This window comes from Gavia stellata, chromosome 4 (assembly GCF_030936135.1).
Source record: "Gavia stellata isolate bGavSte3 chromosome 4, bGavSte3.hap2, whole genome shotgun sequence".
Classification (NCBI taxonomy): Eukaryota; Metazoa; Chordata; class Aves; order Gaviiformes; family Gaviidae; genus Gavia; species Gavia stellata.
Window position 1 is genome coordinate 79782529 of NC_082597.1, and position 27639 is coordinate 79810167.

The 27639-nt window shown below is 37.2% G+C and overlaps 1 protein-coding gene across 4 annotated transcripts in view; it reads left to right on the top strand.

The window, feature by feature from the left end:
- PPARA (peroxisome proliferator activated receptor alpha) overlaps positions 1-25947 on the top strand; it is a 42255-nt gene extending 16308 nt beyond the window's left edge. For 3 of the 4 annotated variants that reach the window (XM_059817144.1, XM_059817142.1, XM_059817143.1), the window contains exons 3-8: positions 7272-7516; positions 10188-10348; positions 11739-11877; positions 14415-14617; positions 17559-18006; positions 19975-25947. In XM_059817144.1, coding sequence (XP_059673127.1) covers positions 7309-7516; positions 10188-10348; positions 11739-11877; positions 14415-14617; positions 17559-18006; positions 19975-20222 — 1407 coding nt within the window. In that variant the 5' untranslated portion in view covers positions 7272-7308 and the 3' untranslated portion in view covers positions 20223-25947. Of the gene's footprint in view, positions 1-7271; positions 7517-10187; positions 10349-11738; positions 11878-14414; positions 14618-17558; positions 18007-19974 lie in introns of those variants that run through there. The other variant, XM_059817145.1, reaches the window with a different exon arrangement.
- Positions 25948-27639: the final 1692 nt, after the last annotated feature.

Here is a 27639-nt window from a genome sequence, read left to right on the forward strand (position 1 = left end):
CTAAATAAGCCATGTTGTCCTTGTCATTGCATTTTCTTTGACTCGTGGTGGGCTAATAGGAGCTGGTGCTGCAACATAGAAGAATCATTTATGCTCCTGACAGAGCACATCTAGTTGAAGAATACTTCTGCTTAGTACAAAGTCAGTTGCTCATGTGGTACTCTTTGCGCCTGCCCTGCCGTTAATCAGCACTGCTCTTGTGTGCGTCTTCTTGTTGCTGACTTGTACAGCATGTTAATTCATCTGGTTTTAGCCTGTCTTTAAAAGTACTTGCTTATGGCGTTGCCTAATTACTTGTATGGAAAAGTTGATAAAAATTGTTAATTTTCAATAGGAAAATCTTGCCTTTCCTCTCTCTTTTTGGATCGTGTCTTTTAAAATCCAACGGGACAGAAAATCCTGGGACCAAAGAAATGCTGCTGCCTAGCTCAGTAAGTTCTGCTTGGGTTTGGCTGTGTCATACAAAACGAAAAAAATATTCCCGTATTGGTTTTACCACTTTTAATATCAATCAGCAAAATATTTGCAGAGTTTAAAGCTTTATCAACCTTCCCGTGTGAGATTAGAAGTGTGTTATCTCTGCACCTTCTGATGCAATTAGAGAAATGTGTTCAGGGGAGGAAAGTAAAACGCATCGGGGTCCCCACTTTCTGAAGCTGGTAGACTTGCTTCTGTAGCCTGTATTCTTCCTTCAAGAAACGCGCTAGTGTTCTTCCAGTTCTGCAAGTATTTACAGATCAGAGAAAGCGGATTGTCTTTTCTCCATTTTTTCTTAGGCAAAGGATGTTCTTCGTTTTGATCAACCCATAAATTAATAGTTTTTTTCCTGCTGCAGACCAATGTAGACCAGGTTGCCTTACAAGCTGTGTAATTCCACTTCTGTTTAATGCACTGCCCAATTGTAAGGGGAGTGATTTGGGGAAAGAAGAACATTGTGCAGTATGTATGTACATTCTACCATAGTGCATAAAAAAAATAAGGTAGCATAATCAAGGTTGCATAAATTTTTTCATTATATAACTTTTACGAGCTTAACTTTGTAATTTTAGTATCATTTTTCAAAATTAGGGTATGTGAATTTTGATTTGTTTTAAAGGCAAGGATGCTTGTAAGTTGTATATGATATCTTGGAGTACAAGTGTGTAGAGGGAAAAAATACAAAGTTTTTCTGGTTTTTTTTTGGGGGGGAGTGCAACTAGCAGTCTTGATGAAAAGATGGCTCATGAAAATTTTTCATCTCATGCATAGTAAATTTTCTTTGTCTTAGGTTCTTAATACTTTGTAAAGTATAAAATATTACTAGTATGTAAGGTTACAAAGTATGAAAACTGGATCAAACGTCACAGGATAGAGGAGAAAACATGCATCCTTTCCCAGATAGGAGACTGGACTTCACATTTTAGGTGCCAAATTTTATTTTCAGTTATTTTTATTTTCAGTTGTTTTTTATGTGTTGAATCCGAAGCTTACATATTTCAGGCTCTTCCTATTCACCTCGGTTTTCTAAAAGCAGCTACTGCAGCCACTAGTTTTAAATGTGCTGTGTTCAGCCACAACATTCTCCAAGTGACCTAGAGGTAATGATTGTTTCAACTTTAACCTTGGGATTTGCAAGCAAGCCCTTTACACAATCAATTTGTTTATGCAGTAAATCCAGACTTTGTTACTGCTTCTCAGAGACCTTTGCATCTCAGAGACCTGCTTTCCTTACAGGGATTATCCCTAATGTGGCAAACATTAAATGTGGAAGGGTCAGGGGTTTAGTCTCCCACCATCCCTTTCCCAAAGTGAAGTAAATAACCGATTGCTGCATGATTAAGTATTTTTCTTTGATAATCTGACTGTGATTTCTTTAAGACCTGTTTCAACTTTATAGGTAAGTTGCTCATCGGGTATCTGCAGTGTGGTGGTGGGAAAGGAGGACTTCTTCTGAAAACAGGCATATTTCAGAGATAACAGGCTGTGAGAGAGCACCAGTAAAACCCGTTTGTCTTTAAAACCATAATTTCATGAAATTGTGTTCTTACTTTTCTATGTCATATTCTCTTGTTTTCAGTTTACTTTGTGTGGGTTTGTATGTGGGTGTAGGAAAGGGGATTTGGAGAGTAAAATATTGTATGGCGAAACTGAGAAAAATCCTGTGCCAATGTCTTTGTGGCACAGAGTTTTTCTAAAGTCTTAAGAGTAAGAAGAAATGTTGACTTACACAGACGCTTGAGTGGAATCATCACGCTGCAGCTACCACATCTACTGTTATAACATGTACAGCTTTTTTTGTAAAGCAAAATACTCTCTGTGAATACTAGTTAAATGAACTTCATACTCATTACCCATTTTATTTTAGAAGCTTTATTTTCATACAAGCAAGGATCAATGCATATTAAGTGAAACTTGCCAATGAAAGCATACGCGTGTGTAAACATGCCCAAAATACAGAGAAGACAGAAGGCAGTTTATTTCATGAATACGAAACATTTTACTTAAAGGTTTTCTGTGCTTATGAAAAAAACATTAATTATAACTCTTTCAGTAACGACAGTATTTTGACAGTCTTCAGAAATGGTTATGTAATGGCCATGCTTGCTATAAGGTAGCTAGTTAATCATTGACAAGAGCCGTAATGATTAAGCAGCTGTAATTTACTGGTAGTGTTTGAAAGTACAAAAGGGTATGTAATTCAACAGTTAAAACAATAAGCACTTCATTTATGTTTCACTAGCTGTTAGGTTGTTCTTATATAAATTCAGCTAAAAAAACTGCTGAATTTTAAATTTTTACTGTAAAAGTGGCAAAGTATGGTGCAATTTGGGCAATACGAGGCGTGCTGCCGAAAGGGCTGTTGCCATGTTCAGAGTTCAGCTATCAAGCCTTGCCTTTGTTTTCCTGTCAAATAATGCCTATTTTGTTCCAAGGTAGACTTCGGTGTTCACTTAATCTTTTAAAAATACTTGTGCTGGACGAAGAAGTCAGACTTGGAGAGATGTACGTGATTCAGTAGGGAACTTGAAGTAACGTTGGGTACAAGGAGCCTAGTGCCTCCTGGAACCTCCCCGGCTCTCCTGGGGCAGAGTACTCTTGCTACACATCTGCAGAAGAACATAATGCTTCTGTGCCGTGACCAACTGTTTCAGCCTGGGAGAACTTCATGCCGAGCACATGGGAGGAGCGGTGCTCGTCGTACACTCTGCCATTCCTTTCTTCCTTTTTTGTTGATGGCTCCTTAGGGAGACAAATTTGGTAGTCTCCTTTGGGTTGGCGGAGAACGGTTGTTATTATTCTCAGCTGTCATTACAGAAACAACTTACGTCAAGGTTGCTTTACTCTTTTCCCTCACCACAAAATAGCCAAGTCACAGGGACAGCAATTTAACTTCGTTCTCACAAATAAAATACATAACAGTGATTTCTCATTTCTCAACTGGAGTATATTATCTTCCAGTTATATCAGGGCTATCAGGTGCATAATGTGATGTTTTGGACTCTATTAGATAACTAACAGCAAACAGCAGTTAGTTCCAGGTGTTACTGAGCTGGTTCGTGCTGCCTCAACAGAGAAATTGTACAAAGCTATTCAAGATTGGCAGTATGGGCAGAGAATAACAGATGATGTTAACCAGAAATGCTTGCAGTTGATTCTTTGTCTTTCATACTTTGTGAAAGTAATGTTTTGTAAGTGCATTCTGCACCTGCAAAATTACTGTGTGCTGTTTTCCTTTGGTGTGCGACCATATATTCCTAAAGCATTAGGCTAATTATTTTATTTTTAAGTAGTCTTTATTTAGAGTCCTCATTCATATAATTTCTGTTTATTTTTTTCTTCAGTAACTACGGTCATGTATGTTACAATCATTTTAATTTCTATTTTATGTCTTCTGACAGGCTTGTGAGTATCAAATGTAGATATTTCTTAATATTTGGTCAGGTTACAAGCCGGTAGGATTTATAAGAGAAACGAAGGTGGTTCTTGGAGACAGGACAACTGTTGAGCTTTAAAAGAAAGTGACGATTAGAATTTACTTTACTAAATAGTTTCAGATTATGGAAATTCTGTAGGGACTATAACTGACAGCAATTAGACTTCAGTGCTCTATGTTGAAAGAAGTTATTTTGTTTCAGTTTTCCAATACAATGTTCTGTTGCGTTGTAAAATAATTAGGCATCACAATAAGTATTGCTTGGATGCTCTTAAAATAAAAGCTGCACCAGCCTTTCAACTGATCCCTTCAGAAAGAAGTTGCGATGTGCATGAGAACTCTTGTATTGCTTATAAATATTCTATTACAGTGCTGGCAATCTGGCACAATGTCCTAATGAGTATTTAATATATCAAATTGGGAAACTTAATTTGACTGTTACTTTTAAATACAGCCAAGCTGTGCATCGTGAGAGAGCAGCAATGTGACACATCCAAGTAAAATCAACAGTAATGTATCTGTTGTCTCTGGTGTTAGAAATCGTGGATAAATTCCCATTCTTAGTCTCCTAAATATTCTTATTTGCTACACGGTGTGATATGGAACATATTTTCCTTTTCAAGTTGATACTATCCTGTTTCAAAGAAATTGGGCAAATAGATCTTTACTAAGGGTCCTTGTAGTATGAGATGGCGAGTTAGTAATAGTGACAGTATCTGGGTTTTTGCCTACTCAAGGGAGAGTGGAATTCTATTCTGTTTGCTTTATAAAATCAGATATTTAGAGATCTGATTCTTATAGTTTGTGATTCCTTTCAGTCTTCAACCTTCAGAACTGCCTATTGTATTTGGCTTAGTTTTAATAGTCAAAATATAATGAGCCTTCTGAAAACTTTGTCATCTCAGTTATGCTGGACAGATCCTGAAATCTTCAGTGTTGACTTTCAGAAAGAACTCCATTTCAGTGTGTGAACTGAGTAAAATGAGTAGAAGCTCTTGATTTTTGCTATGTGTTTGTGTCTGCTACTCCTGTAGTTCTGTCCTTCCAGGTACATGGTAAGCTATTACATTGGGGAAAAAAATCTGTATGTTTGCTCTGCAATGGTATTTGGGTTGGAAAAAAAGGTGCCACAAGCTAAATGCTGTAACAGTATTACTTGCATGAATTGCGGGAAAGATAATCTAACTAGACACTGTTTAAGTAAACTCTTTTTTAGCCTCACCATAGTTTCTTTCAAAAACAGGTACAGTGGTGCACAGAGCTGTAATAACTTGCCCAAGGATATAGAAAACATACTGTTTTGTTCTAATCATCAGAGTTTGATTACAATTTCAATCTCCCCTTGTACCTGAGGGGTTAACATTCTTATGTCTATTCACTTGGCTAAAAATGAATAATGGGTACATAGGATGCACCACTACAGCCATTTGGCATCACAATTAAAAAATTTGGGTACTCTGAAAATCAAAGGAAAGTTTTGCCAAGTCTAATGTATATACTTTAAATAACGTTGATTAGCTGGAAGGATGCATATTGTGGAATAGAAAGCCTTATGTAATACGGATTAAAAAAAAAAATTGTTTTGCCTTGCTGTCATGTAATGAACACATTGGAAAACACTATAGGAGTGACATATATGCCCCACTGGTTTTCCACGCAATAGCAGAAAGAAGTAGCAGTGCGCACTGGTAAGTGCACCTGAAAAACAAATAATTTAAAAACTGTCGGCGCGTTGCAAATTGTTACAAGCATAACTTTTAGTTGTCTTTAGAGTAGGTCATTCTGCCCTCAGTTACATCTGTGTAATACCTTGTAAAGTTATGCAAATGTAATTGAAGGCAGCCTGGGGAGAAAAGGCTTGATTGTAGATATCTTGCTTCAAAACACTGAAGTTTTTTCATATAACTGAAGACAACTGATGGCTGTCTTTTGTCATTAGCATGTAAAGGAGCAGTCAGCGCTTTGTATTACTTTTAACTGTGCCCTTTTGGTCGATTACATAGCCAGAAAAAAAAGGTTTTTTCTCCAGAATAAATGTCTGATTTTCATAGAACGGATTTGTCACAGATTATCAAAGAAAAGGATTGATTTCTTAATATGATATGTTTAGTGTCATAGGAATCAAGCTAGTTGGTATTTGAAACTTTAAATGACATCAAGGAAGATTTTGTACTTTTTTTAATCATAACATAGCACTTTTCTTGTAAAATCAGCACTTGTATATCCCCACATAACCAGTTACTGGCAGTTTCAAGCTTCACAATAAACGGCGGTGAAGACGTGTTCTTGGCAAAGGCCAGCGTTGAGTGGTAACCACAGTAACAGTCAGAGCTTCTCAAAGTGCCCGTGAATAGTCATCGCACGGCCCGGACTGCAGCAGTATGTGCTTGTACGCACGCCGAGTATAACGCAAGTGGTAGTTACTCAGTGTAAAAGATGAGGTTCTCTTAGCAGAAGTGTATCTATGCAGCAGTAGTAACATTCTGCAGTACATTTATTAATTCCTGACCTGACAAGTCAATAGAAGACGAATTAAAATTTGTGACATTTGCTTAGGAATCTGTGCTGCTACTCAAAGTTGATGACATTGGTGGCTAGTTTTGAAGGCAACTTTAAAAACTTATTTCACTGTAGGAAATAAAACAAGCTCAAACAAACAATCAATTTTTTTTTTAATCTGTATTACATAAGGCTTTCTATTCCACAATATGCATCCTTCCAGCTGATCAACGTTATTTAAAGTATATACATTAGACTTGGCAAAGGAATTACAGATATATTGGATTGTATGTGCTGGAGCACCCTTGCTGAAGGTGTTCTTTGACTGAAGTAGGTCAAAAAGTATTAGTTTGGCCCACTTCTACCAAGATTTTAGTATGAGACAGTATTTTGTTCTCTGCAGTGTCATAAGACCTATCAAACAAATTTAGGAGATGAGAACAAAGGACCAAATTAACATAACTAAACCTGTTACAAGGTGAGAAAAGACTGCTCAAAAATAATATGTGTGCATATTGATCTTTGTTATTTTTCTATAAATGTTGGCGGGAAGTGCATAATGTCTGCTACAGAAACACAATATGTGACTGTTATCAGCAAAGGAGAGAAAACAACGATCTACAGATTGATCTTGTCATAACTTTAATTCATACTGAAGTATTTTGGGGGTGGTTTTTTTCCTCTGTCCTGTTGATGATTCATGTTGCATAAAGCTTCTGGAGCAACAGAATGTTGTATAATAATTCACTATCGGATTAGAATTCATGTATTCAGTGTGCTGTAACTGAGTCAAATATTAAAAAAAAATATTCTGATATTTTAAGCACAGGATTTTTTTTTTTAATTATTCTTTCACCAGTGTAAAGAAGTTTAAGTGACTGCTCTACTTGATCAAAATGGTGGACACTGAAAGCCAGCTCTATCCCCTTACTCCCTTGGAGGAGGATGATATAGGCAGCCCTTTATCTGGAGAGTTCCTACAAGATATGGAGAACATTCAAGACCTTTCTCAGTCTCTAGGGGATGATAGCTCTGGAGCTTTAAGTTTAACAGAGTTCCAGTCACTGGGAAATGGTCCAGGATCTGATGGATCGGTTATAACAGGTAAGAGAGTTTTGGTTTACCATAAAACTTTCTTCTATAAATACATAGTGATAGGAGTTAAAAACTTTATTAATGCAATCGTTGTTTATGACTAAGTAACACTAGAAATATATAAGCTGATTATAGCATGGTCTTAAAATATTTAAGGCTAAAGTTAATTTATTAGACAAATGTGACTGAAAAATTACTGTAATGTAAAGTTGCTGCTTTAAATCATCATTAGTATCAACCCCCTTTTCAAAATAACTTTTAAAAATCACTATTACTAGCAAAGAAGTTACGATGTGTTGTAGTCATATAGGAAGTCACAATATTGCGCTAAAGGAATTCCCCATTTTTTTAAAGTTTCTTCAAATTGCCCATATTTGAAAAGTATTGTGAAATATTTGCCAAAAATTTATACTCTAACCCTTAAAAGCTCAGCTAGAATTCCAGTCTATTTTAGTGTGCTGATGTTTTTGAAAATGCTGTTTTCCCCCCCGTCTCAAGAGTAGCATTGTTCGGCTAAGGACTTCTACCCTGGTTAACGGAACAGTCTCAGAGCGCTAATACATTACATAGTCTTTAGTCAAAAGATCTTTGTGAAAGGCTTTGTTTGAGAGATCAAAATGGAAATAAATGCAGTGCTATGGGACACTGCAATAATGTCAGTAAGGTATTCCTTTTGAAACTGTGGTTTTAGAAATCTTCTAGCAGTAGAGCCTTTTTAAGTAGTTTATGATTAACTTTCCGGTTGTTTTCCATTATGTTTTGGGGGTTTCTTACCGAAAATCAATTCCCTGGCTGTGATCTCTATTTTACCTTACAAAAACTGCACTAATCCAACTGAGGTGTGCCTCTGTGCTAAAGTGGTCGAAAGGAGTAGGGTGAGTTTTGAAGGGCTAAGGGAAACCTGCCTCTTGGCACTACTGCCCAAAGGAATGTTTGTAGAAATATGATTTTGGGTCCCTTGTGGTTGCAGACCTCCACGTGAGCGAGATGCCTTCTACAGGAGAAGTTACTATGTGCTGGGTTTATAACGTAGCCCTTCTGAGACATGGGAATTTTTAATTATTTGTGTGTATGTGTGTACAAGTCCTACAATAACTTAGATCAGCCTCTACTGTCACCTTCTAATTTGAGTATTCAGTGTTGATTGCAAAACATTCTAGTTTTGCTGGTAGAGAAGATGGGAAATGTAAACTTTTGAGGCTCAAATTCCATAAGGCAAGTAAAAAGAAATGAGAATCACACTTGAAAAAAATCCTGGGTTTTAGGCTGTTTCTTGATGACTCTGATGCCTGCGGGCTTGGCAGTGCTGGCAATGCAGACTCTCAGTTCTATGCCAAGGTTTTTTCCAACATAATACTTGCTGACCTACATTCATGAGTGTTTCTTAATCTTTCTGTTAAAATAACACACCCATTAATTTGCTCAAGTCTTGTGGTGCAAGATGGAAGGTAAAAGAAATTCTGGCCTCAGAAAATATTTTCCTCAAATAAGGTGGAAATATTAATTGAAATAATTAAGGGTGGAATGCATTAGTTTTCTAATATGTTCATTTAGTAGTAAAATGTCTGGAGAGTTTATTTCATTGTACAACAATTCAGAAATGCTTTTCCCATTAGAATCAAAAGGTAAAATATCTGAGCAAAGCTTTTATTGCTGGATTATCTTAGAAGACGACATTTGTGTTACCTTCCTTTTAATATCTGTTCGACCTTTCTACTGATATGCAGGAGCATGCTTTTGCTTGGAGAAAATTCTTTAGAAAGAGAAGTTTTCTAACTGCTTTTGAGGCCTCAGTTTAGATCATCATTTAAAACTGAGTAGCCCTTCAAAAGTCAAGGGGACTTCAAGTATATCTTAAGTGTAACTCAGCGTAGGCTGGGAATGTGTCTCTGGTCATACCATAGCAATAGAGCTGATGCTCGGTGCTACGGCACAAGAGATGGAAGATGTAGCGGCAAGATGAGCTGTTAGTAACCTTTGTGGAAAGAGCAAGTGACAGGCTGAACGGATATTGTGATACACGCTTGAAGTCATGGGGGGTTCTATTGCATTGTGATTTTTTTTTTTTCTTTTTATATTTTGTACTGTTTGTTTTGAGCAGTAGATATATGTTGAATGCTGCTTTTCAGTTTCAAATTTTGTTATCTGTGAAGACGATATATGTGCATTTTTACGGTTAAGAAAATTTCCTTGATTTAAAAGAAATATTAATTCAGTACTTTTTAGTTACTTATCTTAAGTTGTGGGATAAAAAAAATTTCACGTTCACATCAAATTGAGAAACGTTTGACCGAATCAAAGTAAAAAAATGGAACATGGAAAAATCCAAAAAGCTTGGCTGTCTCTTTATTTTGTGTGGTGCATATTTATTGAACCCTCAAGAACCATTATCACCCTTCTAGTTCTTGTTGTCAGGGTTACTTTGGGTAAGGCTTTTTGTTGTTGACATTGTATGTCTCATCAAAATTAGCAGGGTACACCCTGTATGTTGTGTGTGTTTGCACTGTTAGTATAAATATTAATTATTTTTCAAACACTTAATGGCCAAATTATTAGTTCACTTAATGACTATTAACTCATGATTATTTTTTAGAATAAGCTCATTTTTGTGTGGATTTAGTATAGAAATGGTATCAATCTTGATAGTATAGTATTTATAAAGTGTTCCTTTTTCTTTTAGACACCCTTTCACCAGCATCCAGTCCTTCATCCATTAATTTTGCCACAGCTCCAGGTAGCATAGATGAATCACCCAGTGGAGCATTAAACATTGAATGTAGAATTTGTGGGGATAAAGCCTCAGGCTACCATTACGGAGTACATGCTTGTGAAGGTTGTAAGGTACAGTTGTAATTTTCTTTTTAAGAACCTAAATCATGTTGCTTTATTTACAGGGTTATAGGGAGATGAACATTTGTTACAGAAATGTTTAATTGATATAATTCTAGCCATTACAATTATTTAAATAATAAACATATCTGTGATCTTTTACGGAAATAAATTGTTCAGATACCATAACTGGGTACCATAACTCAATACCAGACCTTCATCAAGCAGGGGCAATTCACAATGATAATTTTAATGCTGCTTTTCTGGATATAGTTAGTTAAACACTAAAACAACTTAAAACACTAAACTGTGACTAAAAGTCAAAGCCTACTTGCTCCACTAGTGTTTTATTTGTGTTGGGAGTATGGCTGCGAGAAGCATGTGAGTTTGCTACATTTCCACTATAACAGTAACAAATCCTGAATTTCTCATCTCCACCCCATTCTGCCTGAATCACTTAGTATTGTTACCTCTTCTAGTTTTGGGGCCAGTGCACGTCTCTGGGGCAAATTAATGTTATCATTAACGTATAATTTTTGGGATGATACGGCCCAAGAATTACAAGATTCTTTTCTTTTTCCTTCTGATGTTTTAGTTTTCCGTTTTTTTCTAAGTGATAATGTAAGGTGAGAGAAAAAATTGTATATGTGTACATTTTTCTCTCATGCTTAATGTCAGAAGATGATATTTCAAGTATAAATCTTACGGAATAATGCTAGAATCTCTATTAGAGGTGGGGAGCCAGTTCATAGTCAGGTGTGTCCCACAGTCTAAATGACATGTTAATACGTCATGTGAAGCAAAATGTTGCAATGTCTCTAAAAAATCTTGCTAACCCTATGATTTCATGAGACTAGCACTACATTGCAGTATCAAGACATCACGGTAAGATCTGTTGAGTTATAGGCTTTTCTGTAACGCTCATTTTTGTGTCTTTGGCTTTTTCCATACACTGTGCTGTCTTGTCATACCCCTCACAACTTGCTGGATGAAGAAAAGACGTTAAATCTGTGTGTTTGTGTGACTTGCACGTATGAAAGATGAAGGTGGTTTCTGACAGAGGACGCTGAGAGAATGCATACAAAAGCAGTATGTGACTGTTTTGCTTAATCCTCAAGAGCAAATCTACTCAGGTACCCTGGGCTCTTGGTCCTCTCCCAAGAAAGAGGGCTGAGAGCTACTCCCTCCTTTCACCTTTCCCATTCTATACATGCCTTCATACACACCACTTCACTGGGTAGGTAGCACAGGAGATTGTCACCTTTGGACAGGTTATACTTTGCATATTGTTTTGTTAGTGACATCAATAAACAATAAAAGGAAAAAAAAATTACCTGTGTGATTGAAGTTTAGTGCGCAACGTTCTTTAACATTACATATTGTTTTCTCAAACTTTTTATAGGGTTTTTTTAGAAGAACAATTCGATTAAAACTCATCTATGATAAATGTGATCGCAACTGCAAAATTCAGAAAAAAAATCGTAATAAGTGCCAATACTGTCGTTTTCAAAAGTGCCTTTCAGTTGGAATGTCACATAATGGTAGGTAAGAGTGCCCTTAATAATTTGCTTGTTCCTGCCCAGGGTCTGCTTCTGGAAGCAGGCACTTGGATAGCTTTTTTTACTTAGACATATGAGTTGAACCTCAGATTTTTACAGTATAGATCGTGGCAGGGGGACACCAGTTTCCCTAATGAGTAGTTAATGTAATTGATACACAGCTGCCAAATGCAGTTTTATGAGCTTTACACAATTGTGCTGGATGTCTGTTTGTCCATATGAATGTTCATTTAGTTGCTTTCTTCACCCAGAACTTTGGCACCATTAGTCCCATTGAAACAAATTTCAATACTGGAAGAATTCTGATCACGGGCATTGTAAAGGAGTAGGAGGAGAACAACTAGCTCATTGTAGGGGGCAATGACGTAGGATAGAAATCTGTAGGAAACCCGACTTCATTATTTTTCAGGTTACAGTGCAACAGCTCTTGGGCAGATGGTTCAGGGAGTGTGGGGGGAGGGTGAAGATCTGTGCTGACTGTAGAACAGGAATCTGGTAGGTTGCTTGTTAAATGGAATGGTAAAAATTCAGAGCATTTAGATACCCAGTTTAAAAATTATGTTACTGTTTATGTTAATGATTTAAGATAAGGCTGGTAAACCTGTGGCTTACAGGCTGATTTCAACCCACAAGGCAGTTTTATGCACAGTATGTAACTTGCTAAGCAATTTTGGTAAAGAGGGAGAGGCCAAGCTATGAGAAAGCACATTTTGGCTGGCCAGATGACAGTAGTTTGCTTTCCCTACGTAGGTCTGATAGTGTCAAGGCTGAACTTGGGAGCAGGTGCAATTTGGGAGTAGGTGAAAAGTAGGTGAAAATGCTGGGCTAGGTGAAAAGCTGTGGGTTAGGAGAGAACTTGCTAAGGAAACTATGCAGTCAAGGTAGCTGGAGTGGGGACATGGTTGGGGAAGCTGCCTATGGCATTGTAGTCTAGAGTCCTAGCAAGGACTTGGGAGGGTTGACCTTCTGGTTCCGGGGAAGTCCGGCTCCCTTGTGCTGAGCCTTGGCTGAGATTAAGGTCCATTGGGAGAAGGTTGATAGTCTCTGCGACACTGGTGATAACCTTCCTGAAGCAGCAGACTTGGGAAGAGTGTGCCAGCCACCAAAGTAACATCTCAGGGGCAGGAGTTGAGCAGGGAGCTGTGCTGGCTGGCAGGAATTAACATTCAGCTGAAGCTGTTTCATCCTACTAAAACACTGTGGGCACCTGTGTTCCAGCTGAAGGGAGTAGCAGTTTTACTGCAGCAAACACATGGGAGGCAGTGGGGGGAGATGACTGCTAACTTGCAGGCGATACTTCTCAGGAACTAGAACTGGATTTACAGCCACGACCTTAAAACTGTTAAGTTTCAGTTTAGAGCAGATATTCTTCCACTTTTCCCGAAGACCCATGGCCAGATTCTAAACAGGCCTTCCATGTTGGACTCCCATTGAAGTCCAAAACTTATTTCAGATCACGCCTAGAGTCACCTCCTTATGTCATGAGAAGAATCCTTGGGCATGTTGAAGGGCTAATTCTGCACATACTCTGGATTGCTCAGTCTAAGCAGTGAGGTTCTGTCCTCTCACTGGTTAGATGCTGAAATGCAGTAAGAGTAACCAGCTATATTAGCCATCTCAAAACCTTGCACACCATCAGAAGGTAAGGCCCCTTTTAAAAGAGAGCTGGTTTAGTTTTAAACTGAAACTGAAGAAGGATGTGGACATGCCTATTATATTGCTAAATGGCAAGACCACTTGCCCAAGAACTGCGAGACCGCCACAGCCAGTGGTGTTTCAAACTTGCATCTCCTGCCTCTCAAAAGAATATCCTAATGACTAGATTGGATACTGAAACTCTGTTCTCATCCTCTCCGGTCCTGAAGGGCTAATTTATTGCAAAAAGAAGCATAAAGTGCTGGGTGTAGGAGGAAGTTTTGTTGACTATAGCATTTGAGCATAAATCCGGGTCTCTGGTCTGTTTTGTTCTCACTAGACAGTACAGGTATGTTGAACTGAACATCCAGGGCATAAAGAACTGAATGCCCCAGCAGGATCAGATTCGGGCCCAACTCTGTTGCAGTGTTCCCTGCGGAGTAACTCCTCAGGCAGCTCTCCAGCCAGCATGTGTGCTCTCTGCCAAGCTCCTGACATGAGTTTACTCATTTATTTTATTTTTAGAATTCCCAAGGTGGACTTCGAGTTTCACAGTGGGAGTTGTAGAACACAATAAGGAGAAAACAAAATACAACTACTTAAGTAATGTAGAAGGAAAAAGGCATGTGTTCTAGCTCATTGCAGATACCATTTTGTGTTTTGTAACATCTGATTACCTTCAGTTTAGCGTATTGTCTTGATAATTAGTCACTGCCTATGTTGGAAAGGATGAGATTTTTTCACTCATGAATATATCATAATAAAGATACTACCTCTACCTCAGTTTTTCTAGACAGAACATCTTACCGCTCTAATCAGCAATGGTAAAAGGCGTAGGTTTTTGTATAACTTATGTTTGTTTTACAATTATGTCTTCCCATCAGCAATACGTTTTGGACGAATGCCAAGGTCTGAGAAGGCCAAGTTGAAAGCAGAAATTCTAACAGGTGAAAATTATGTAGAAGATTCAGAAATGGCAGATCTTAAATCACTTGCCAAAAGAATTCATGATGCTTACCTGAAAAACTTCAATATGAACAAGGTTAAAGCCAGAATCATCCTTGCAGGGAAAACCAATAACAATCCAGTAAGTACATTTGCTGTAACCTTTTAAAGTCAAGCTGGCAAGTACATAAGGTGATTATTATAATTTGTTAAACTCTTCAGCGTATCTTTTAGAAAATAAATATCATGCTAATACAGACATGAAATATGCAAAAAGAATATCTGTAGTAAATATGGTTCCTTTTAGCCACTATCAGAATAATAGGAAGCTTTAGGAAAATCAGGTGATTAACTTTTAAGGTTATGAGCTTCCATTTACATTATAGCAGACATACCAGGGAAAGAAGATTAGTTCTTAAGCAAAAAAACAAGTGACATCTGAATGTGAATACCTCTTGGTATGGGTGGGGGAAATGGTTCAAAATTAATTTCCTATTATGACAGTCAAAAAAAAGTCATAATTTTTTTCTGCCATAAATCCCCGGATAAATACTGTTATATTTTAGGGCGTAGAGGAGCTCTGTATGACTTTTGTTTTAATCACAACAATATTAATGGCAGGAGGGGAAAGAAAACTTGAGCTTGGAATTCTTTGTTTCCAGTTCTGGCCGTTCCCTCACCTGGCCTTGCTGGTCTTTACTGTATGGTTACTTTGAAAGGGAGAAGCAAGCAAGGTTGTGAAGACAAGTATGCCGTAGAGGTTGTTTTTCTTTCAGGATAATTTAGCTGAGGTCTACCTAATGCTGTCAACTGCTTTTTATTTTGTAGCACATGAGATTGTATAACCATTGTAAGGACTGACTTGTTTCACTTTATGCATATTTTTTAAAATTTTGTTGTGACTTATGTTAATTATATGTAGAAGAGAAAATCGTTGGTAAGATAAGATACTTAATTTCAGTAGAAATTTGCAGGGAAGAGGTTTTACATATGCTGTAATAAAAAACATGTAACTGTGGAGATGAGTGTTATAAAAATTGTAAGCAAGCTGTCTTCTAAATTATGGAAATTGTCATACTATAGTCTGGTCTAGCCAAGCACACAGGCTTCTACATTAAAAGACAGACATACGAGTAATCCCAGTCTTTTTCACTGGATTAAAGAGATGCTTAAAATTAAGCACAGGCTTAAAATTTTTGGGGGTACAAGCTGGCATAAGCCTACAGCAAATACCATGCTTTAACACCTTACCAAGTAGGTATCTGCATAAAGTCCTTTTCGAGATTGTTGCCACGTGTCAGAATCATAAGTTACAATATGTGTTGTACATGCAGGGATTCTAGATCACTGCATCCTAATTTTTGTGTTGGCATTTATGCGATCAAGGCTCTCCGATTATAGTCATCCGATTGACTAGCTAATAGTGGCTTGCACGTGTCTTGGTGAATTCACAAGTAAAAATTAATGAGGAATCAGACCTAGTATATTATAAACAGGCTGCTTCCTCATTCTTCATTATGCGGGGAAGAGGAGAGGGTTTTTTAAGCTATTTCATCATCTCTTGGGAAAACAAGACATTTTCATTTTCTTTTGACTTTTAAACAGAAAAATTAAAAAATTGAGGTGTTTGTTGTTGGTAATTAGTAATCCACCTATTTCTGAACAGTGCATTAACAGCTGATTTCAGTGAATCCTAATTCTTGGCACCACTCTAACTCATTTCAGAATGAACTAGCGTTTTTTATGATGACAAGGTATCATTTTTAAATTTGGCTCCTAACTCCTTGGCAGTACCTATTTCCTGCATAGTGAAATGACGACAAGTTCCAAAAAAGATTTACAAGGTAGACTATATCTTTTAAAGGGTTTAGAAGTGTCGTGGGTTTATTGCTTTGCCACTTTCCGCTCATATTCACATGGACATACAAAGTTCTGTTCTGTATAACTCTAAGTACTGAACTGAGATGGAACGTGTAGTTGCCGTATGCATTTAAAAAGTGGACAACTGTGGGAAACTAGCATGTTTGACCGTTTTCGAGGTGAAATAAGTGAATTCTATGAGTTTCTAGCAGACTGCAGGGTGTTTCTCCTGGTATTTAATCTGAGATGAGCAAAACAGCACAGGGAAGGTGCTTTGCTTAGTATTTATGGAACTAGATTTATGTTCAAGATCAATTGCCGTGACTTTGGTAGGCTGGGAAGCATTGGTTTTCATTGTTTTTCTTTCGTGAATTGTCCTCTGTTTTGATTACTGCTCTTCAGATGTGCATCAAAATATTTTTGAGTTCTGATTGTTCTTAAGAAAGCCTGAATGCTTTTTTTAATATGATGTTTTAAAAGACCAGCTCATCGGTTTGTAGTACACGTTCCTTTTTAAATTAAGTGCGTTACGGAAAAGACCACGATCAAGACTGAAATCTTGTGTTGTCTGACATTGGAGTGGGTTTCTGGGTTTAGAGATGACTTAGCACTAACTGTAGCTAGAAAGATGACCTGAATTTCTGTGGAAGAACAGCTGGGACATAGTCTATGAAAATCTGGTAATAAAACACAAGAGTAGCACAGGGTTCACATTCTTGTGCAAATACGCTGCCCTATATTTAAACGACTGTCTGTATTCCCCCTAGGATACTTCAGGAAAGCATCATGATGTGCATCAAGTGTAGTTAGTTTAGGAATCGATAGGAGTGTAGGCAGAATAACCTGGACTTCTGGAGAAGGTAATACAAGTCTTTTGTGAACCTTCTGGGACTTGCTCTGAGATGGATATATGCATACTAAGCACAGTACTTCTGGATCTTCACTGTAACTACTACATAAAACTAGATTAAAGATATGTCATACATATTTACATTTCACTACTTGCATTGTTGTTTGCAGAGCAGACTTGTTTAGATACTGCAGTTTGTAGCTCTGTAATACGTGGTTTCTCTTTACGCAGAAATACGAAAGAACTCACAGTTTATTGATAGTTGAAGACTGATTAGCATGAAAGTTAAAGTTTATAAAAATTCCTATTCTTTAGGAAACCAATTGTTAATAACCATTATTTTGTAACTGAATTAGTATTTCTTTATCTGTAGCCATTTGTTATACATGATATGGATACCTTGTGTATGGCAGAGAAGACCCTGGTGGCAAAATTGGTAGCCAATGGAATTCAGAACAAGGAAGCAGAGGTTCGAATCTTCCACTGCTGCCAGTGTACGTCTGTAGAGACTGTCACAGAACTTACCGAATTTGCCAAATCTATCCCTGGCTTCTCCAATCTTGACTTGAATGATCAAGTGACACTGTTAAAATACGGAGTTTATGAAGCCATATTTGCCATGTTAGCATCTGTGATGAACAAAGACGGGATGCTGGTAGCCTATGGAAACGGTTTTATAACTCGGGAGTTCCTGAAAAGCCTGAGAAAGCCGTTCTGTGATATAATGGAGCCAAAATTTGATTTTGCAATGAAATTCAATGCACTGGAATTGGATGATAGCGATATATCCCTTTTTGTTGCTGCCATCATTTGCTGTGGAGGTAAGCACTACATATTTGTTCTTTAAGGTAGTGAATTTTAAAATTTTCTTCACATGAATTAATAATTTTAATGGAAAAGCTTATATATTCTTGAAGATTTAATTCTACCGCTAACAGCGTCATTTTCCCTTTTAGTGTGTTTCATGGAAGATACTGTGTAACTGTTAACAGTCTTGATCCTGTATTTTGCTTTGCCGAATTGGAGACATGCTTGGAATTACTGTTTAGCCTCACATAGAGAGGAGTCTAGTAACTCTCTGTTTTTAAAAGTGGGATGTGAAAAGTGTTGGTGGTTTTTTTGTTTGGGGCTTGGAGGATTTTTTTTTTTTAATGTTTAAGGCTGGGTTGGAAACAGTATTTGTATCTGCCAAATGGGCAGAAAAACACAATGTAATGAGACTGGAGGCAGGTGCAGATTGTAGCTTTGCTCATCTTTGACCCTTGCTGATTGCATCATGTAATGAGTTCTGCACAAATGCACAGCTCTGTTGATGCTCTTCCTGTGTTCTGAGTTTAACATCACAGGCTATTTTAAAAAAAACAACTTACTTAGCTAATTAAAAAAAAATTAGCTGATGGTATTTTTTAAAATTATTTCATAGTACCTAAGGATATGGGGTTTGCGTTGTGGGTTTTTTTTGGTTTTTTTTTTTTTTTTACACAGAATCACAGAATCATTAAGGTTGGAAAAGACCTGTAGGATCATCAAGTCCAACCATCAACCCAACCCCACCATGCCCACTAAACCATGTCCCGCAGTGCCACGTCTACACCTTTTTTGAACACCTCCAGGGATGGTGACTCCACCACCTCCCTGGGCAGCCTGTTCCAATGCTTCACCACTCTCTCAGTAAAGAAATTTTTCCTAACATCTAGCCTAAACCTCCCCTGGCGCAATTTAAATGCCTATTGTTTGAACTCTTTGAGTGAAGGAACACAAATGTAATCCTTTCTTTCCTCTAGAAAGTAAGGGCATTCATCTTTAAGGTTAAATTCAAAACTATCCATAAGCATTTTTAAAAAGGGAAATAAAACATCAAGAAAGTTCCAACAACTGCTCCCACCTGCCCTTTCTGCATTCTGCCATACTCATAGAATGTTGCACTGCCCTGGCTGCATCCTCAGCAATTACAAGAACAGAGATAGATACAGTCTGTAGACTTTGAACAGCTTCATGTGCTAGTTTAGACAGCAAGTTCCCATTAAATCTGGAATTACTTTTGCACAATACATTGGTTTTTGACGTTTTCAAAAGTCAAGAGAGTTCTTTGCAGGCAAAATGTTTGGGTTGGTTTTTTTTTTTTTCCCCCTCCATCCTTCTCCTTGGAACTAGCTTAAGTTTTCAAGAAACATATTTAGTCTGTTGTCCCAGACTTCTTACAGAGAAGTTTGATCTGGAGAGTGAAGGTATTACAGGACTGTAAGTAACTGAAAATGAGATCATATATTAGAAGGTGTGAAACATCCTTAATAGGTGCTTCTCTACGTCCTGTCAATAACTTGTGCTATGGCAATATACAGATGGGAACCAAGAGTGAAAACCTGTTATTTATGTCTTGCTGTATTGCTACCAAACTTCAAGAACTCTTCTAGAAATAGCCACATGCTTTTTTCTCTGTCCTTACTGTTTGAATTCTGTTATCAGGACATACAGAATATGGAACTGGATCCCTAGGCTGGATACTTCTGCTGGTTTTTGGGGTGAGAGGGTGCTGTGGGTTTTTTCTTTTGTAGCACAGGTTGTATTTAGTAGTATGGAATCTCTCCTCAAATAACTGTGGGCATTGAAAAAACTTCGGCCAAACTTTTTTTTCTTTTCTTTTTAAAAAAAGATTCATTTTGAGCCTTGTTGCCCTCAGTGTATAATGTAAATATAGACTGTAGCCTACAATATAGCATCTATAAAGTAGCCTACTTTAGAGAATAATAAAATTATGACATGTATTCTTTTGTTTGTTTTGAGAACAGATCGTCCTGGTCTTGTAAATGTAGGACACATTGAAAAAATGCAGGAGAGCATTGTGCACGTACTGAAACTTCACCTGCAAACCAACCATCCTGATGACATCTTCCTCTTCCCGAAACTTCTCCAAAAAATGGCTGACCTCCGACAGCTTGTCACAGAGCACGCTCAACTAGTTCAGATAATTAAAAAGACTGAATCTGATGCACATTTACACCCTTTACTACAGGAAATCTACAGGGATATGTATTAAAGATTTTTAGTATTTTTTCCACAATATTTAAAGACAAGAGCAATACTAATAACAGATGGGAGCAAAATTACTTGCACAGTTATCTGCTGTTCACTCAGTCCGGAGCATGAAAAATCTAAAAGCTGGGTAACTGGAGTGTTACACTTCTTTTGGTTTGGGATCTTTTGTCGTCTTTTGAAAGAGTTCTGCAGAAAAATACTGATCATAGTGCTCATGAAGTGTCTTACAATGGTTCTTTTATTTGAAAATTGGAAGGTTGGTAAGGAATACATATTTGTATAATAAATCAGAATGTTAAGTAACAGAAATGAACAAAATTTTATTTCCTCTTGGCTTAGTCATTCTAGAATTCATATAACAAATTCAGCAAATTCTCTCCAGGTATCTGCACAGTCATAAAGATTATGCACCTTTGGCTAACGGCAATTACTGAGAACCAACTAACAGTTTTTCTTACAGCAGTCGGTCTAGGTGTATCAAGTGGTTGGACATTACTGTACATATGCTTCTAAAATTTGAAAGACCTTTGATCCGCTGCTGCTTTAATTCCATGAAATGCAGTACAGCTTCATATAGTATTACATTACTACACCTTAGGATTAGCATGTTTAAAAGATGGTTCTTTTATGAAATGAAATAAAATCCGAAGAGTTATCTAAAATACAGCAGAAATGCTCCATTCAGGTGTTTCTTGATAAGTAAATGTGATAAAGCGACGGAGCCCTTTTTTTCAAAAGTGTTTTAAGAAAACATGAATATGTTTCTGAGGAAAAATATATCATACCACGGGTATTTTGGAGAACCTGTAATAGCTCAAGATGCAGTTTTGAACTTAAAAATACTATTTTGAATTAGCAAGAGTTTTGGAGAGACTGAAAAATCTGATCCTAGCCCAAAAAAAAAGAATTTCAGCTGCGCAGCATTCTAGTGCAGTGATAGCTTACTCTGAAGAAATGATTGTCTAGGAAAGGCACCTTCTTTCTTGACAAGTATCTTGGCAGCATAGAGTTGTTTGGACCTGCTTACTTTTCTGATGAGTACACTGTTTCAGTTTTTTCCAGTTATCCACTTGGATATATTTCTTTCTATTCCTTCTTAGGCCTTGTCAATAGAAATATTGGCTAGATTATTTCACCAAATTTTGTCCTTGTCCATACAGCCATAGTGGATAAGGTGACAATATTACCAAGAACAGCATTTGTAGGTGTCGATTGTGTAATATTATGAGAGAGCACAGGTGAGAGTAAGTTTATCATGTTCCTGAGAGCAAACTATGATTTTACAGTAGTACTTACTCCTGATGCAAAATAAGCCATAAGGAAACTGCTTGACTTTGCCATTTTACAGGATCTTTTATCAGAGAGTACTACACAAAAGTGCTAGTTGCATGCAAGATGCTGTGCTATTTCTTTTTCTTTTCATTTTTTTAATATGGTAACTTCACCTTATTATTTCCTTATTTTACTATTTTTTTCATAACACAAAGATCTCAGGAGCCAATCTTAGCATTTTCACAATAGTTAAGCTTTCAGTGGCACAGGAGAACACTTTGTACTCGTTTTGTTGTAGCACATTTGAAGACTTAAAAATCTTAAACCTTCACTGCAAGAATTAATTAAGATCGATGAAGTGAGAACATCACACTATGATTCTTATTTTAGTCACAACGTGTGTTTCTTTACAGGCCCGTGGGCATGGCTAGACACTGGATAAATTACAGGTTTTAAAGCAATTTGGTGTTTATCCAGGCGATGGTCATTAGCAGAGGTTTTAATGTCAGATATATTTAGTATAAAATATTGAAGCATAGGCCTCAAATTTGGTGACCAGCTGGGGCGGGATAGAAACAATAAATGCACGTGCACAAAACTCCCTCCCCTTCCCTGTCGCCAGTCGGCAACGGGAAGACCAGACCTGACGTTACAGCTACTTAAAACACTTCGTTAAGAGAAGATTGTCGGTCTCACCAGGAAACAGCAGAGGAGAAATGAGTTGTCTTTTTGTGTCTCACAGCGGTACGTAGTACGCCCTCAGAAATGACAAGAGGATTTTAGCAACGATGCTGCTTTATTCTTCAAGTCAGTCATGTTTCACTAAGGAACTGTGAGGTTTAGGCATTAAGACATTGAGCATTGAAATAATTGATATGCAATATAGGTTACTCAAAAAAATTGTCATAATATCAGCCATTCTGTGACGGCATACTGAAACTCTAATAGCCAACTGGTTTTTAAGTTTATCTTCTAAAAAAAGTGTAAGCTGAAATTTTTTCCCCCCAAAGCTCAGATTTATGCAAAGGGCAAATTTCAAAGTTGTGTTCCATAGTTCGGGTGTACTGATGTTTCTCAGGAAAATCAGACACAGTCAGCGTGGACAAAAACTATTTTTCCGGCTCTTGCTCTCAAAAGAGGCCAAAACACTTTACTGAAACTTTTAAAAAACATGGAAAATTTTATTATTAAATACCTTTCAATTCTTTATAGTTTTGCTGAGAATTTAACAGCATGATTCAGTGGAAAGCACAACGTTTAGCTATGTTAGCAGACGCTTGTAACAGGTTCCTATTATTGGCATTAGGAAAGTGCGTAATCTGCGTTTTTCCTGTTCCAGATCCATTTTGTTTTGTTATTTGAAAACCAGCAAGCATTTTTTGACTAGTTCCTTGGACACTGAAGTTTGATTTCTGTTTTAAATTAAATTGCAGACCTTTCATGGAAAAAAAAAAAAAATGGAAAGAACGCATCTTTGAATTACAGAAATATGAACAAGATGTTAACATAGCCTAAAATTCTGGCTAGATTCCACTGCCCACACTGCTGCACCATGCACGTACCCACAGTCTCTTCAAAGAACAACACAGGGCAGACAGTTCACTTTTTTCTTAATTCAGTTCACAGTTTTCTTAATTTCTGCATTACACTTTTAATGAAGTACATCAGCTACTTCAGTAGGTGACTGCAGCAGGCTTTTGCCAATTGGATTTCCAAATGACTCAGTTGTGTTCGGGTTTTTTGGAGTTTGCAGTCGGAACTAGTTTGAGATGTATTACTGAGGAGCCTTCAGCATCTGCCCCTTGTACAGATCATCTAAAATTTTAAACTACCCATTCTATGGAGGGAAATAAAGTGATCAGATATTAGGATTAAAAAATTATTAAAGATTTACTGGCTTGTTAGGTATAGATCTGATTCTTATCAACATAACTTACTTTACTATCATAGCACCAAAGAACTCTGGTTAGCAACCAGGTACCCACAAACAGCTTAAGACAAGAGACAACGGATAGAGAAAAATCCTAGGAAACAATGGTACGATTCAAGTTTTCAACAAAGCTACAGCCTACTCATTTTTGAGGGTTGTTGGGGGCGGTTATTTATTTATTGGGATGCCCTAGGTACTTTGACAAAAGGGGAGAAAAAAAAAGGAAGGTTTTGTGTCAAGTGTTAGGGAAATCTGATGTTGATTTTTTATCTCCTTCTTAAATCTTTTCTTTAAAGGTGCACCATCTGCAGTGTAACAGCACACAACTGCCATTTAAAAAAAAAAAAATCAGTTACTTTGTACGTTTTTAAATTTCAGACCCCTACTTCAATTTTAAACACAAATTGACAGATGATAGATAGGAATGTTTTCCACTTACAGAAATGGAATCTTTCTTTGCATTTAAAGAAATCTTCTTTTTTATTTAATTGTCATTTCCATGTGCCTTTGTGCTTTGGTTCTAGCCAGCTGCTAGAAAGCTGAAGTGTTGCCAAAGAGCATATTTTTGCATTATTTCTGGCCTGCACAGATTTAGGAAATACCAGCAGTAAGTCCGTTCTCATGAGAGAGCTAGCACAAGTTTGCAAATCAAAGAGCTTATAATAAGCATCTAAACATTTGTTTGTTTATTCAAACTGCTAAAACTTGGGGAGATTTATTCATCACGAGAGCTGGGTCACATAGTCTTCAATTTGCATTTCCTCCTTATTTCTAATGGAAAGCCTGGACAACTTACACACCACCTCAGACAAAGCAGTTGGAGAAGTTGACCCTGTAGCTGCCTGTACTGTGTCTGAAGAGGAACAATTTCAGCTCTGTCTCTCCTTAAAAGCATCCCTGTTACATAGTTGAAAATCTGCAATGACATTTAACAAATGCATTTGCAGCTGTTGTGATGTTGCTTAAGCATAAGATCTTACAAATAATGGTCCTTCCCTGAAAACCCTAATCCTTTAGTAAGTGTTGAAATGTAAGGTGTAGTGTGGTATCTGGGGCTTGCTTGCATCTCAAATGCTTGATAATCAGTTGCATATAATTTTTTTTATCTAGGTTTAATCAGCTTTATTATCCTTCTTTTACTAGAGATTTAAATTATATGTGGGCTTGATCTAAGATTATTGATATTGTTATGTATTGTGGGATTTTTTTAATTTGGTGTAATGCCATTTCTTCATGTTTCAATTTGTAAAATACAAGAATATAATTGCAAGGTATAAACGTTCACTAAATTATATTACAGAGGTGCTTTAAGAAAAATATGTAAATTATTTAATTTAAATATTTGTTTCATACTTTATCTTGTGAACCCTTTTGTACAGTGAGGAAAGATTTACTTTTATGGGGTAAGGATGATGGGCCTGAAGTCAAAGACAAACTGCTATTTATTCCTGTCTGGTCTTTATTACGGTATCATTTGTGAAGAAGTATCACAAATTCTGCAACTTATCAGTGTTTGGTATTGACAACTGCTAACAAATTTTTAGAATATATTTTCACATAGAACATAGACTTCCTTTTATTTAATTTTAATAAAAGTAAGTCTAGGTGAGGAAGAGCTGTAATCCCAAAATCAAGTTAGTAATTTTAACGTTTTAACTCAAGTTCACCAATATGAAAGACTTTTATAGAACTAAGTTCATCTTTGCTTTACAGCACCGTAGTTTGTTTTCCTTAAAAGTCTGAAAAGAGAGCCAACAAGAGCAACGTTCTGTTAGTATTCCATTACTGGTATTTTCTGAAGAACTGACATAACCGTGTGTATACAGGATTATTTCCTGCTACCTGCACTGAGGTTGATCTGTGGTTTTTATAGATGTATTTAAAAATATGTAATTTGGCAGTACAAAATGTTGAAATGCCATTGTTGGCTCTTCTATAGGAGTGTTCCCTTTATGGTTTGAAGTAGAGATGAATTTGGAATCTGTTCATTGGGATTCTGTGTCTTGTGATTCAGGTGTGACAATCTGCCTACAGCATTCCTGCTAACAAATCCTGAGAGAGGAACAAAGTTACCTTTTAAAGGTACCTTTTATTTTGCTGGAGTTAAAAACATAGCATCTAGTACAAGTGCAGTATATTACAAATGTTCCAGCAATGATTAATACTTACTGCATTTTATTTGTAGTACATAAAATTTTATTTCCCCATATTGCTGCAACTTCAAATTTTCCCTTGGTCAGCATCACCACACAGGTGTGTTGTCTACAAAGATGTTTGTGTCATATTTGTAAAAGCTCTCCTGCACTTTCTTGTGGTAACCTACAGCTACTTCTTTTCTCAATTTCATAGGCAGCAATGAAAAAAAACTTGTAAAAGGTACTAACAGATATGTCACTTGACACTGTAAATATGTGATACAAATTGATTGTTAACTAAACCCCTCTTTCGTTTTCTCTAACGTGCTTACAGGGTTTTTTAAAATCTTTTTCAGCTTCTGAAGCTGGGTTGTTGGTTGTTTTTTTTTTTTCTTGAACTCCTTTATTGTGTTAGTCGATCTTGTCAGATTCCATTGCAAGGATGTTTCAAAACAGAATTCCTATTGCAAGGACCTCAGTTTCAGATGAGTCGCCTCTGCCCAGGGGATAGGCTGCATGCACAAAAGAGATTAATCTGATTACAGGCTGGGCCTTAAATAAGGACTGCAAGATCAAGCATAAGGTACTTAAAGTTGTTTTTAAGTATTATGGTATATTTTCTCAGGTTGGATATGCAGACACAGTAATCCTTATTGTGGAAAAGACACCAGCCTTATGATCAATGCGAGAAGTTTCATGGCATTCTTTACACTTGAAAGAAAAAAAAATTGGTGGTACGGGAAAATACTAACCAACTGAAAAATTGGCAACATGCAAGTGCTGCATTCTACTCCTTCTGCGTAGGAGTGCGGTATAATCACTCGAAATCGGTTTGTGATGTGCAACAGGAACTATACGAAGGTTAGCAAATCTGCTGGATGATTCATATGCAAATAACCACGTGGAGTGCTGTTCAACTCCACACTTGGTTACCTCTGGCACGTTCAGATACTCTAGGTATATTTTGCCCCAGGGTAGCGTAGGGTTGCCTTCATGGAGACACAGTGCCTTTCCCCTCCTGTTCCTCACCGAGTTGTCTGCGGTGCCATGTGCGTATTCAGACGGGTACCGAGGGGCACTCGCCAGTAGTGCCGCTCGTTCGGCAGCCGGTTACTGAGCGGACTGCTACGGCTCTTCTGCAGGTGGCATTTGTGCAGATGGTGGGAGGGAGCTGCTTCTGATCAAACCATTCATCCCTCTCCCCTGGGAACTGAATCCTCTGGGACAGGTGGACGTGTGAAGCCACAGCTCCATCTCAGGAGCCACAAATACTTTCCCCTGGTTTCAGAAGTGGAAGAGCATTATGGCTTTAGTTATTTCTTTAGTAATAACAAATCTAATCAATGATTTAATATTAACAGATTTTTAACAAGAACTCCCCTCTCAACTGTTTGACAAAGTCTGTTTTATCAGCTTCTCCGATGAGCTGCATTTCATATTGCTCCTGCTATTTCACAGCTTTTACAAACAATTGCTCTGAATTTTCTCTGGGAATGTAACACAACAGTTTAATTACATCATGATGTTAAAACCCTTTACCACGTCTTAAATTGTCTGTTATCTGATATGACACAAAAAAGCACATTTTTGTTAACATTGCCAAACCTTAATCACTAGCGCTAACAAGTGCTTAATTAAATCAAGATATCAATATTAAAAAGAAAAAAAAATCATTGTTTCCAGTCACCTACGTTTTTAGGATTTTTTTGGGTGCGTTTTATTACAGTAAATACAGAACTTACAAAGAGCAGACAGTTCTTGCAGGGAGTAGTCAAACCTAATTCTCATGGAATGCTTGTTTCCCAGTAAAATACCACTAATTCAAGCCAAGTTCCCAAGTTTCTTTCTGTCGGAACAATGCAAATGACATTTTCAAGAAAGAATGGAAGCTCTGGTCTCGCAGGGATTTGTAGGAAAGACAAAGTCTCTTGCACTTGTGAATGTAAAAATTACATATAGCTAAATACGATGATGCATTCTCAAATGTTACCAGCCTACTGATCTGGGATGAAAAACTTGAACTAAACATTTTTCTTCTTTTTTACATTCTGATTTTTTTTTTTCCATCTCCTTTAAAAATA